General features: G+C 33.8%; 1 protein-coding gene across 2 annotated transcripts; it reads left to right on the forward strand.

Annotated features, from left to right (window-relative positions):
• The first annotated feature begins 9171 nt into the window (after positions 1–9171).
• Positions 9172–12778, forward strand: LOC105039235 (ATP synthase subunit epsilon, mitochondrial). 2 transcript variants are annotated; one of them, XM_073245214.1, is made up of 2 exons: positions 9172–9486; positions 10940–11016. In XM_073245214.1, exons 1-2 carry the CDS (start codon positions 9192–9194, stop codon positions 10999–11001), a joined length of 357 nt encoding a protein of 118 aa, XP_073101315.1. In that variant the 5' UTR covers positions 9172–9191; the 3' UTR covers positions 11002–11016. The 2 variants fall into 2 exon arrangements, with proteins under 2 accessions (XP_073101315.1, XP_010913615.1); XM_010915313.4 differs by lacking the exon at positions 10940–11016 and adding an exon at positions 12407–12778 and having other exon boundaries at positions 9177–9486.
• Positions 12779–12996: the final 218 nt, after the last annotated feature.

The raw sequence follows: 12996 nt of genomic DNA on the forward strand, positions 1-12996 counted from the left end.
AGAGAAGGATTGTCCATCACGAACCAAGAAGGATGGACTACCTCACTAATTGGCTTCAATACCACCTATTACTTCAAAATATGCTCAAAAAATAATGGAAAAAATTACTAGATGATTGTCATCCTCTCCCTCTTTTTTTTTTTTTTGAAGAAAGAAGAAAAAAAAAGCAAAAAAAAAAAAAAAAAGACCGTTAAATAGGGAAAGGCTGATCTTTCTCTATTTCAAGCGACGACCGATGGCGGTGACGTCGCTGAGGAGGGAAGCAGCGGCGGCGATTGAAGAGGAGGGAAGCAGCAGCGACCAAGGGCAATGCGGCGACGGTGACGTCGTGGAGGAGAGAAGAGCGTGAGCGTGGAGGAGATGAGGGGCGGCGGTGTGCAACGATTTGAGGAAAGGGTTGACCGACGGTAGTGACGTCACTGAGGAGGGAAACAGCGGCGGCCAAGGGCAACGTGGCAGTGGTGACGTCGTGGAGGAGGGAAGAGCGTGAGTGCGGTGACACGGCGACGGTGACGTCGGCGGCAGAATTAGGGTCGGCGGCAATGTAAGGAGGAAAGGGCGTCGATTTGGAGCAGCGGAGATGCACGGTTGATCGGCGACAGTGTCGTCAGAGGTGGGCCGTGGAGATTTGAGGACATGCGGCGGTGATTTGAGGAGAGGGGTGGCGGCCGAAAAAAAACTTGGTGAAGGTGAACGCAGAAGAAGAATAGGAAGGAGAAGAAAGGGAAAAAGATGGTGGTGGCGTGCGACGGTGATTTGAGCAAGAAAGAAAAAAAAAATTCATAGATCAGATCCCTTAGGCTCTGATACCATGTTGAAAATTAGAGAGAGAGAAGAAAAATGGGAGAAGAAGAACTTTTTCTTATTATTTTTTCATATCCTGGCTTTAGGGGTTCTCTCCATTTTATACAAAATTTTCTTGTTATTTTTTTGGAAGATGATAACATATTTTTTATTATCTCTTAAATAAAAAAATATTTATAATTATTCAAAGAAATACAGGGCTGTCAATCGGTATGCAAAGCTGTCAATAAGAATCCTGTGTATGTTGGACTCCAAGCCTTGTATTGAATGCTTTCCTCGCAACAGGTTATGCACATGCAGCGTTTTGCAGTTCAGAAAAAAAAAAAAAAAAAAGTACTCTTTTCTATGTCACACGTTCCCTGTGCATGCCCAAATCTATCTCTACCTTTTTTGTAGTAGGAAAGCACCGCGGCTAGCTTGTCTTTTAACTCCCACAGGCTTTCTTCATCATGTGTCTAAGATAGCCAGGAGTCTAGGGTGTGTGTTTAACTTTGCCCCAAAGCGTTGCCTCTGAACCTTTTCTTGCAATAGATCCCACACGTAAGGTGTACCACACTGGGAAAAAAAAAAAAAAAACTCTCTTTTCTTGTGTTGCACGTACATGGCACGTGCTAAACTCTGATGTGGATGATGTCCAATCTTGTTTACGTTAAATTTGTCTTTCGTTTCGCAAGTTCAACTTGAATTCCTAATTCTCATTTGCATTTCTTTTTGATCTACGAGAATTATTGGATTTGTTGTGAACTATTCTGTCCATTCCAGGTAGGGTTCCAAACTAGGTCAGATTAGAGCATGTTTGACCTTGGCCTGGTTACATGTATGAGTTTTGATATTGAACCCAAACTCAAACCAATAGATTATTGGGTTGGATCGGTTTCAAGAGAAATATTTTAGATCCAACGTAGAACTAACCCAAAATATTCAGATCTAATTTGGTTTCAAATCTACATTTGTTTACTCACAACATTTTATTAAATAAATTATATTCTTACTTCCGAATCAAACTGAATTTTGATTGCCCCATAACTGTTTGTTAACATTGTCAAAACTATATGAGTTAACTTTCAAAAACTACAATACGATTTAAGAGGTTAATAACCTCAATAGCTAGCCTTTCTTAATATAGTGAGATTAATTTGAGAACTTTTTCTTATAATGGAAAAGAAGAAGGAATAGTTCGGAATACTTTTTTCTAGTCAATTCAGTTCAATTTAAGCCGGGTCAAATAACTAATGGAAAAATCCAAAATATACTTGCATAATGTACAGATTGAATCAAGTTGGTCGAGTCAGAGTTTATGAAATTCAAACCCGACATGAAATATAGAATGAGTCTAATATTTGGACCTGCTCTGCCTCTACAGATCGTTAAGGATGGTTTGGGTTGGGTCTGATGGGACTAGGTCAGGTTGGGTTGTAAGTCAACCTAATCTATTTGTAGCCTTAGCTCTAGGTAGGGCTAGACAAGGTTATGGAGCAAAATCCATTACATATAGCACTCAAATCCAAATTGCAAGCTCTAGAAACTATAACTTTTCATACAATATTTATTTTCAGCATATCAGATGACAAAAAGAAGCTCTTAACGAGCACTACAAAATATATTTTCCAATCTATAAAAAATTAGGTAAGATGGCAAAAGACAAAGATGATATCAAAGTCAAGATTTAGTTCTGGAAAGATTTTAGTTTTTGAGTGATTATTTTCATTAGCCACAACCATTAAAGATAAGTTATAACCTGTTCCAAGTAGAAGAGGATTTTGACTCAATTTTTATAAGGATGGACCTTTTTGTAACACTTGTATTCATTCTTAATGAAAATAAAAGGGTTTAGAACTTGGCTTCCAATTTTTTTTTATTATTTTTATTTTGGTATATTTAAGTTAGGCAGACAAAAAAATTTCTTTCTCCACCTTAATCAATCTTTTTATTTGGCCATACATCAATTTTTTTTTGTACATAACTAGCACTCAACCCCCACATTGTGGGGTTTAATTAATAATAATAATAATATTTTTTTATGCTATTAATTAATAATAATAACAATAATATTTTTTTTTTGCTATTAATATTAGTAAGTACAAAATTCAAGGATGCTATAAGGTAAGTTTCTAGAATACATTCTATAAGCATCAAAAATAAAAAATAAGTTGTTTGACATAAAGAGGAAAGCTTTGCTCTTCTAAATTTTATCTTAACAATTCTAACACATGAATTCATAGCATAAAACTCAGAAGTGTGGGAGAAAGAAATCAGAACTCTTCAAAAAAAAAAAAAAAGGAAGAAATTGGAAACTAGAAAGTTAGTAAGTCGATTAAAAAAAAAGAGAGAGATTAAGAAAAGAATGAAATATACATTGATGCATGATAGCTTGTGAAGTAGTAAAGTTTATACATTTCAAACAAAAAAAATAATCTTTAATATGAGATTTATAATAAGCTGAAAAGAAATTTTGTTGAAGAAAAATAAATTGCAGAGTTGATACATCAATATCGTTTCAATTCTCCAATGTAGTATGTTGTTAGTACATTATTAAAAAATATATATCTAACTGCCTGTAAAAGTACTTTTACAAAATATGGCGTTCCTCTCTCCATGACAAGCCACCATATTATGCAAAAGATATTGTCTTTTTAAGAGTAGCAAAAAGAATATAATAAACAAGTAGAAGTCACTATCATTATCATGAAAGCAGAACTTATAAATTAAAAATTTTATAGCTACAGAAGAATTTTTTAGACCAAAAATTTTCAAACCTTACAAAATATCATTCTTCTACCAAGATTAAGCTCTCAAAACCTCCCGAGACCAACTCACATCACCACAACTCGCACAAAATCCCATATGCTTGAGGATAATAACTTAATAGGCACCTAAGAAACCCCTCTAATCTCTCTCAAGTTCTCTTATTTCTCACACCACCACAACTCGCACAAAATCCTATATGCTTGAGGAAAAAGAAAACCCAACTGGAACCTAAGAAACCCCTCTATTCTCTCTCAAATGCTCTTTTTTCCCACCGATCTTTGAAAAAAGATAATGAAAAGAAAAGAAAAAGAAGCGAAAAGGAAAAAAATGATCATCTATATGGGGGAAAGGTCTTACCCTTGATTTTTTTTTCCTTTCCTTCATTGTATCATGCTTCTACCAAGCTTAAACTCTCAAAACCTCCCGAGGCCAACTCACACCACCACAACTTGCACTGTTTTTCCTCTATGTTCCTATCCTCAAGAGTTCCAATTGGGTAAGAAGCTTGGAGTGACTAAATAGGGAAGTTTGGATGATGAAAAGAGAAAAAAAACCTCCAAAATATCATGCTTGTACCAAGATTAAGCTTTCAAAAACTCCTGAGGCCAACTCACACTGCCACAACTCGCACGAAATCCTATATGCTGATAAAACAATCCAATTGGAACCTAAGAAACCCCTCTTATCTCTCTCAAGTGATTTCCTTTCCCATAGATCTCGGAAAAAGATAATGAAATGAAAAAAGACAAAAAAGCGAAAAGGAAAAAAAATGATCATCTATCTATGTAGGGTAAAGGTCTCACCCTTAATTTTTTCTATTTTTCCTTCATTTTCGTTGATTTTTCTTATGTTTTCTCCGATTTACCTCTATTTTCCTGTCCTCAGGAGTCCTAATCAGGTGGAAAGCTTGGAGGGGCCGAATAGGGAAGCTTAGACGATGGTTGGGGTTTTGTATTAGGTATTTCTATTCATTTTTTCATTTCAAAGATGGATGTACTTATGGCCTCATCGTATTTTGCAGACATTCAAAAGAGAGTACTAGCATAGAGATCAAGAGAGAGAAACAGAGATTGATGAGAGCATATACAAATAATGAAAGAATCCATTCTTAATAAACAAACTTAGTCCTACATGACATATTTGACAGATGGAATTATTCCATAAGCTAACATGTCAACACAGGATTTCACCCCTAATATCCGTTGGTCATTTTATTTCTATTATATAGATATATGCTTTGCTACATGAAAATTGTCTCTTTCTATAAATCTCTCCATATATTGAAAGGATATGAGACATAAACTCAAAGTGAAAAGTGAAAAAAGAAACATCCATCATTTCTTTGACTTGATTATGTACCTCATCCAACATGGATGTAATTTGGATTGTTTCAAGTCAAGATTGATCATGCCAAGACAACTAATAAAAACCCAACCTTAGCTTGATTTGAACCATTATTTTAAATAACCAAATAGGAACGCACTCCAAATCTGAATTTTTAAATCTAGGTACAAATTTGATCATGTTATATAAGTTTTGTTGAGTTGTATAGATTCAAGTGAGAATTAACTTTAGTTAATTAACCTAAAGCTCATTAGCTGAGTACTTGCTCAAATGATATTACCCCTGCCCACTTGAGCAAAGAGAAAATGTGAGGATTAGCCCATCCTAGTATAAAAAAGAAATCAATCTCAGATCAAAATTTTAAATCCAAAAAGAGATTTTGCTGGGCTATATTAAGTTTGTGAAGTTATTTTAGGTTGAATGAGACTTGAGATGTGAAAGCAGTTTATAATTTTGTACAATGGACAAGAATCACACTTATACCTAATCACAAGTTTAGATTTTATCCATTGTTCTTTAATGTTTGTTCAAAAAACACATTTCAAATAATTTAGTATCCATTTTTAATTTTTTACCCATGCAATGGATATGCCCTTAGGAGACAACCTTGATGATTAATGATGATATATAGCCATTTTTAATTTCTTACTTATGCAAGGGAAATGTCCTTGGGAGACAATCTTGATGATTAATTATGATATATTTAGTTTGACGTTTCTTATTGAATCAAGTTTTTTGGAACTGCATTATTTGCATAGAAACTATTAATGATAATTCAAAAATTTTCAATACATTTGCTATTTTTTGAGATGTTGGAGGAAATCAATCATTAGTTTGGTGAAAGGGTCGAAGGACAAGAAAATATACTAACAGATAGATATATTATGTTACTAAATAATTAATATGCAATAACATTGAGTGTTTAATATATAAATTGTTATAAGAGATTGGTCCACTTTGAAATTCAGAATAATACATTTAGGATAAAGACAGCTAGTAACTCTGGCATAAATACAGTTGTTTAGCAAAGCTTACAAATTTTGTTATAATTATATGTGTAAATTATAAAAAAATATTAATATTGTTGGAACATTGCTTTAAGAATTACTAATATAATTTAAAAAGACTAAATAAATCTAACAAAATTTTGTAGAGAAATTATAAATGACTTACAAAATAACAAAAATAAAATATTATCAAATCGGTAGCATGCAGAGTACTGTCCTAAGACGTATTTCCGTCCCTCATATAGAAATTTCTAGAAAAAACATCCCAAGATATGATCTAAATCTTCCACCTGCAAGCACGATCGTGGAGAAGATTGATGAAGACTCTTTCAGCATCCAGAAAAAAAAAAGAGAAATTATAGTAGAAAATAGAATTGGAGGAAACTTAGAAAGAAGAATAATTTAAAAGGCTCTTGGATTGCATGTTGGATTAGATCCCCAAGAACTCTTTTTATAGCCAACCAATATAACTATTTATGATCGTTTAAGCTTTTATTGACCCATTAAGATCTTAATAAGAAGCTTAACAGTTAAAATTTTAATACAGAGTCCAACGATCATAAAATAAAAATGAGATTAAATATGCATGACCGTTAATTAAAAACTTAACGATCAAAAATTAAAATCATGATAATAAAGAAATTAAAATATTTAAATGGTAAAACTAAAATACTTGGAAGGGTATTATAGAAAAATTTTGAGTTTTTCTCTAATGATCCCCTACAAAACTCAAAATTTTTTAAAAAATTATAAAATAAAATAACATAAATTTCTGGATGCTTATATTATATAATAGGTAAGATGACTTAACTTTACTTAGTGTGAATAATTTTTATCTGAAGAAAATAGAGTAAACCAGATTTTGAATCATATTCTTTTAATCCAAACTTCAACTATCACACACATAGTATAAAATTTCTTCATCACTAGTCTATGCATTAGTATCCTTGTACATGTATCTTAATTTTTCATGAGAGTTACTAGAAATAGTCTAAATCTCATATTTATATTCATGTACGGATATTCTGATATAGGTGAGCATCCTCCAGGGATGTGTGTAGTGTCGCATCTCGAGAAATACCTCTTGAGTCTCATTCAAAGATAAACTCTTCCTAATCACTATATAGAAGCATTAATTACCATAGGGATAGAATAGAGTCTATAACTCCTATATTAAATAAATTACATATGCTCCCTAACTAACTAATTAGCTTATTATTATCACATGAAACTTCTTTCAAGAGATCTTCTATCACTGAGGTTAGATTTCTACTATTGGAAGGTTCATTATGGGCAAAGCCCCATCCCCCTCGATGACTCTAAGATCTTAGTCCTATTTAAATATTTAGAAAGGTAGACTGATAAAAAAGATATTCCTCCACAAGTTTTGAGATATTTAAAATCATGATATTGACTATGTCCGGTAGCTATTCAGTCAGATCATTAGAAATTAGCTAGAAGCATTACTCGAAAAATTAGGTATGAATTTCAAAATATAAACTATATAACTACTTAAGACAATAAATCATCAAACAAAGCATGAAACAAATACATCAAACATATTGTATTTTATCTTTTGATGCAAATTGTATGAAGTATTTCTATTTAATTATAAAAGTGCATTTAAATAACAAGTAGAAACAATCTAATATCAAATGAACCTATAGTTAAAATTCTAAGGAATTTGACGGTATTGGCATGATAACAACAAAACTATGATACTAAAAATGAAGCTACCAATATGATAGAATGGATGGTCTAAACAAATTTAAACAAAGATTGCAAGAAAAATTATTTGGTAACAAAAACTAACAACTATGGTACTTGACCGGTGCATGTAAAATTGTTCGAATGCTTGATGTCATTATATAAGATATTGACCACGTAGGAAAGACTGAGTAAAGATATATATATATACCTTCATAATTTCTAGTTATCATATATAAATTACTAAAAACTAGAAAAAAGAAAACAAATTAAAAAACAACAGCTAGCCTTCATTTTACATCTATCTATAAGTGTGGCTGTACATCAACACGTCAAGTAGATGCCCAAGTGACAGATAATTTATATCTATTTAGAGGTTACCATCGTAAGCAATTGGATGAATTATCAGCTATAGAAAGCTGCATGAAGTAAATAATATAGATAGAGATCCAATCATCGAGACTTCAAACCCAAGAGTAGCTTGGATTGGTAGAGAACAGATTTTTTTTTTCCTTTTTTAGGATGAGAAATTTCTATCCCTGTAGACTTGTTGTCCACATCAAAACTAAAAAAAAAAAGTAACACTTTTTAGGAAGAAATTTATTAATATTTAGTATGATCTCACTAAGTCAAGATGTCTATCAAAAATTCAAGATCTACAATGAAATAATTAGCACATACTTATTGACAATCAAAATCCAATAAATCAAATCCCTATATTTCTTTATAAAGTAGATAATCTGAAAACCCTATTGATTTATTTATAAAAACATCCACCTAATGCATAAGTGGAGCAAGAGAAATGAACAGGAAAAAATAAAGTCTTCTACATATAATAGATTTTATTATGATTCTTACTAAATGTGAAGATGCGCTTGGATTAGAATTCCCTTATCAATAATTCTTAGGTACCTATTTTTATCAAGAACAAGCCCATTGCCTTCTTGATGTTATCTCGAAATGGTTTATGTGATTACAGCCTACAGAGCCTGAATGGCCAAAAAATTTGAGCTGATAATCTATTTTTTTAAACGATGATCAAAAATTAAGTAGATTACTTAGCTTGAGTCTACACATTTGCTACCATATGAATGATAGAAATTTGGGTGCTCAAGATTTCAAATTTGCATAAAAAAAATTATTTTTTTATGAAATTTTTTTTTTATGCTCATAATTAGATGTGAAAATTTTAAAAAATTTACGAACATATTTGGTTGGGAAGTGTTAGATACTGAAGTGAAAATATAAATAAATAATTTTTATTTTAATCATTTGGTTAGAAAAAAAATTTATTGTTATTTCTATTTCAGAAGAAAATATGTATATCTTAATTTTTTAAAATTTAATTTTTATTTTTTTAATATTTAAATTTTATGTCAATTCTGATCTCGGTCACCTATCAAATATGCCAGGTCATTCTAAGTTTTATTCCAATTTATTTGGATTTCGTTTCAATTTGGGCCGCGAGCCAAACTCGGCGTTAGATCATGGCCAATCTAAAACTCGGTTCCGATCATGGTCAGGTCCAGCCGCCACTTCCTTAACCAAATCCGGTCGAGCCCTGCCAACAAAATTACGAAAATGCCCTCCCAATCTCATCACAGAGGAGAGAGCTTTCGCGAGAGGTGGGGGAGGAGGATTAGTTTCGGTGGCGGAGAGTTGAGATCATCGGTGGTGATGGCATCAGCGGCGGCCGGATCAAGCGCGGCGGTCCCGTTCTGGAGGGCCGCGGGCATGACGTACATAACCTACTCCAACATCTGCGCGTCCCTGGTGCGGAGCTGCCTCAAGGAGCCCTACAAGACGGAGGCCGCCACCCGGGAGAAGGTCCACTTCGCCATCTCCAAGTGGGCCGACGGCAAACCCGAGAAGCCCAGTGAGTCCCTCCCATCCCCTCTTCCTCTTCCTTTTTTTCTTTTGCCTCCCGATCCGATCTCGTTCAATCCCAAAATCTATGCATTCGCTTGGATATCATGTGCAGTTGGATCTGTTTGGATTTTTGGATTCCCTCCGTAGTTTGTGCAAATGATCGGATGTGTTTATATATGCACATATTTATTCTGATTGATTTATACTTGGAGTTGTTCCACTTTGGTGTTGAATAACTTGCTTAGTAGATTGCAAAAATTCTAGGTTTTTGTACCTCAAGGTTAATTGGAGAAAAGGGGTGAGGTTTTGGTCGGTTTTTGGATGGTATAATGCTTTCAAACCTCAGTGGTATTCTTAGATTTTATTTCTGTGAGCCTGCTATGGGCAGCCCTAGTTTTGAGTCGGATCAACTGTGTCTCGTAGCAAATGAAATGACCAAATATAACACAGTTTTTTTTTTTTTTTTTTTTTTTAACTGGATTAATTTTAACATGGACTTCGACCTAAGCTTCTGAAACGTCGTGTCCAATTCGGCCTGGTAAGGTCACGACTGCATTGGGTCATGTGTTGATATGAACTATCGGCAGCCATGGTCTTACTTTGCTCCAATTGGTTAGAATAATCATCTGGCATCATTGCTCACTGCTTTCCCTACATAGAAGTGTTCTGATTTGTAGTTCTAGATGAGACATGATTCTCACATCTTAAAAAGATGACAATGAATGAATATGGAAATCTTTTTTTTAAAAAATCATGAATTATGAGGGTGATCTGACGAACAATATAATAAAATTTTCCAACTTGGAAAAGATCAATTGGTTTCCTAAAACATGAGATCCTAAATTTTCATTCTGGTTAAGGAAGCAGAGGAACAAGGCAAGGGACTTTAAAAGAAGGATTTCTATGTTTGCAATCTAAATTTTACCCCAGGCACATGCATGTTCTCCTTCAGTCTAATCCCAATCAAAGAGGTTTGATGTTAATGCACACAGCCTGTTATCTTTTCCCTTAATTTCTTTTCTCCCCTCCCTGCATAAAAAGTGATAAATTGGTATCCTTTCAAAGCAAGAAACTTGCATCATCTAATAACTCTATTATCAACATTATGAATGAGTTCAGGGCAAAACACATTTAGAAAATAAAACCCCCGACTAACCCCTCAGATTTGCTTGATTTTGGTCAACTTTCATTTTCATTAACTTGGGCCCTTTTCAAGGCCCTTACTACTACTTAAAAAACCTTCAACAATATTATTTGCAGGGATCGCAAATTGGAATATCATTGTAGTGTTTTATAATCAACCGAATCATCGACTATCAGATTTCATTTTCTACATCATAAAAAAATTCTTTATTTCTTCCAGTTAGTAGTAGTCTTTGATAAACCCACCTTGAAATAAAATCCTAAATCTTCTTTATTGTCGTATGTCAATAATCGTGATTCACCATGGTTTTGGAAAGCTTGCACTTTGAGGGAGGCAGCAAAGAAGACCTCCAGCTTCCAACTCAAGGTGACTGATTGATGTTTGCACTTCTGTAAAACTTACCTATTCAATTGCTTTGCAAGACAAATGAGTGGCTTTTTGGTTTTCTTCTTTTATAATACCCCCCTGAAAAAAATCAGCTTATAACTTCATCATTTGTTAAAATGATGATCATGCTCTCATAAAAGAAGTGAACTTGTTTAATGCATTGCCTCTCTCTGCCCTCAATTTGTCGCTAAGTTTTGACACCCTATTCCTATGCTTGGTACCTGTGGCACGTTGGCTTGCTGATCCTAGATGAGTGCTATCAATGTGGAAAAGCTCATGAATTGTATAACTAAATTCAGTATACCATCTAGAATGATCTCAATTAAATATTTGATGTTTATGGATCCAACCACCTCAAGGCTTCCGCCATACATTTGCCAGCTGAACTGCCCCACCTCCAATTTTCAGCCTTCATGTTTAACTCATGTAGAATATGCTAAAACAGCCAAGCAACTTACTTGAAACCTCCAATTCCTTTCCTTCGGTTTAATTTGTCATTTCCTAATAACTAATCTCCTCTTGCCTATGTAACTTCTTTACATGAATCTAGTTCTTTTCTAATATTTATAAGCAAGTTTCACAAATGCATCCTGGTTCTCATAATTTCTTTGCCAACCAGCTTACAAAACTTGTCAAAATTGCTTCTCCTGAAGCATTAATTCACGATGGATTCATCCTTGTTGTCTCTTGAAAACTACAGCTTCAACCCACGTTATCTCGAAAGGCATAGTAAAGGCCTGAAGTGTCTATCTTATTGCTTGATGTCATTGCAGTCATGAAAATGGCATCATCAGACTAAATGCTGCAAAGTCAAGTAGTGTATGTGATAACCCAAGACTGAATGGATAAAAAATTAACAGGGGAAAATATTATGGGATATCTGTCAATGGACTACTGTATCCTTCAATCTACTGTCAAACTTGAATGTTATTGTACAAATTGCAGATTCTTATACCGCTACATGCCATCTGAATTGTAGACAGGAGTTTGCTTAATGAGAATTTCTATATGCATGCAACCTATGGCAAAAGTCTCAGCACATTCAGAAATATATCTGGTAATAATAACATAATTGTATATGCCTGGTTGTGTTGATGTATCTCACAATTTAGATATTGCAAATCACAAGCATGATAATTACATGATATTTAGGCATTTCAGGAGCGTGTTGACTCAACGAAGGCACTTGCAATTTCTAATTACTGCTGTCTTAATGTTATCATACAACTAATATTGTTACCTCCCTTTATTTTCTTACTTATCTGTGAAATTTGTTTGGTTGCTAGCATATGATTTGTATATACTCGTTACATATGGATTAGCTTCAACAGATTGCACTAAACTATTGCATGCTTTCCATTCTTTTTTCTTGCTAATTTGTTTATCTGCTTTATAGCCATCCGTTCGGATTCACCTGAAGAATGAGAGCTGGCTGGCTGGGGCACCAATGGCTTGATCATCACTATGACATTCTCTGTCTTGATTTCTTGTGCACTTTCATAAAGCTTTGATATGTAGTCTGATGTGGCTGTTAAGTAAATGCAAGATTTTTCCAGCATGCAAAGAATAAAGTTTTTGATGTTGGTAGATGTCAAACCCAATACTGTTTCGATGGGTTCCTTAATTTTATATGATTTTAGTTTTCTATTTAGAATGCAACATATCTTCTGTTTTTAAGTATTGCTTGATTCCAATAAATGCATGATCTATATGCACGCATTGTAATACTGGAATAATTCAAGCCATTCATCATGCTGCATGTGTTTCATTGTCACTCTTTGGGATTCGGGTGCTTCTTTTTGTCAAATACACTGGGAGTAAAATTTTTTCCAGAGATATGTTGAACTGCGTCAGTGTGCAAGCTTGTGTGTATCTGATACTGGATGACATCAAAAAAATTGTAAGGTGATATTAGTTTGTTTTCAGATTTGCATTATTTGCACCTCATGTCCTCTAATTGGCCCTGATATAAAAAGGCTTTTAGTC

Source organism: Elaeis guineensis, chromosome 1 (assembly GCF_000442705.2).
Source record: "Elaeis guineensis isolate ETL-2024a chromosome 1, EG11, whole genome shotgun sequence".
NCBI classification, from domain to species: domain Eukaryota; kingdom Viridiplantae; phylum Streptophyta; class Magnoliopsida; order Arecales; family Arecaceae; genus Elaeis; species Elaeis guineensis.

Excerpts from the sequence above, each read along its gene's own strand:
- LOC105039235 (XM_073245214.1), top strand. The coding sequence starts at position 9,192 with ATGCCCTCCCAATCTCATCACAGAGGAGAGAGCTTTCGCGAGAGGTGG. Across the intron at positions 9,487-10,939 it reads CGGCAAACCCGAGAAGCCCA|CTTGCACTTTGAGGGAGGCA; the intron begins GTGAGTCCCTCC and ends GGTTTTGGAAAG.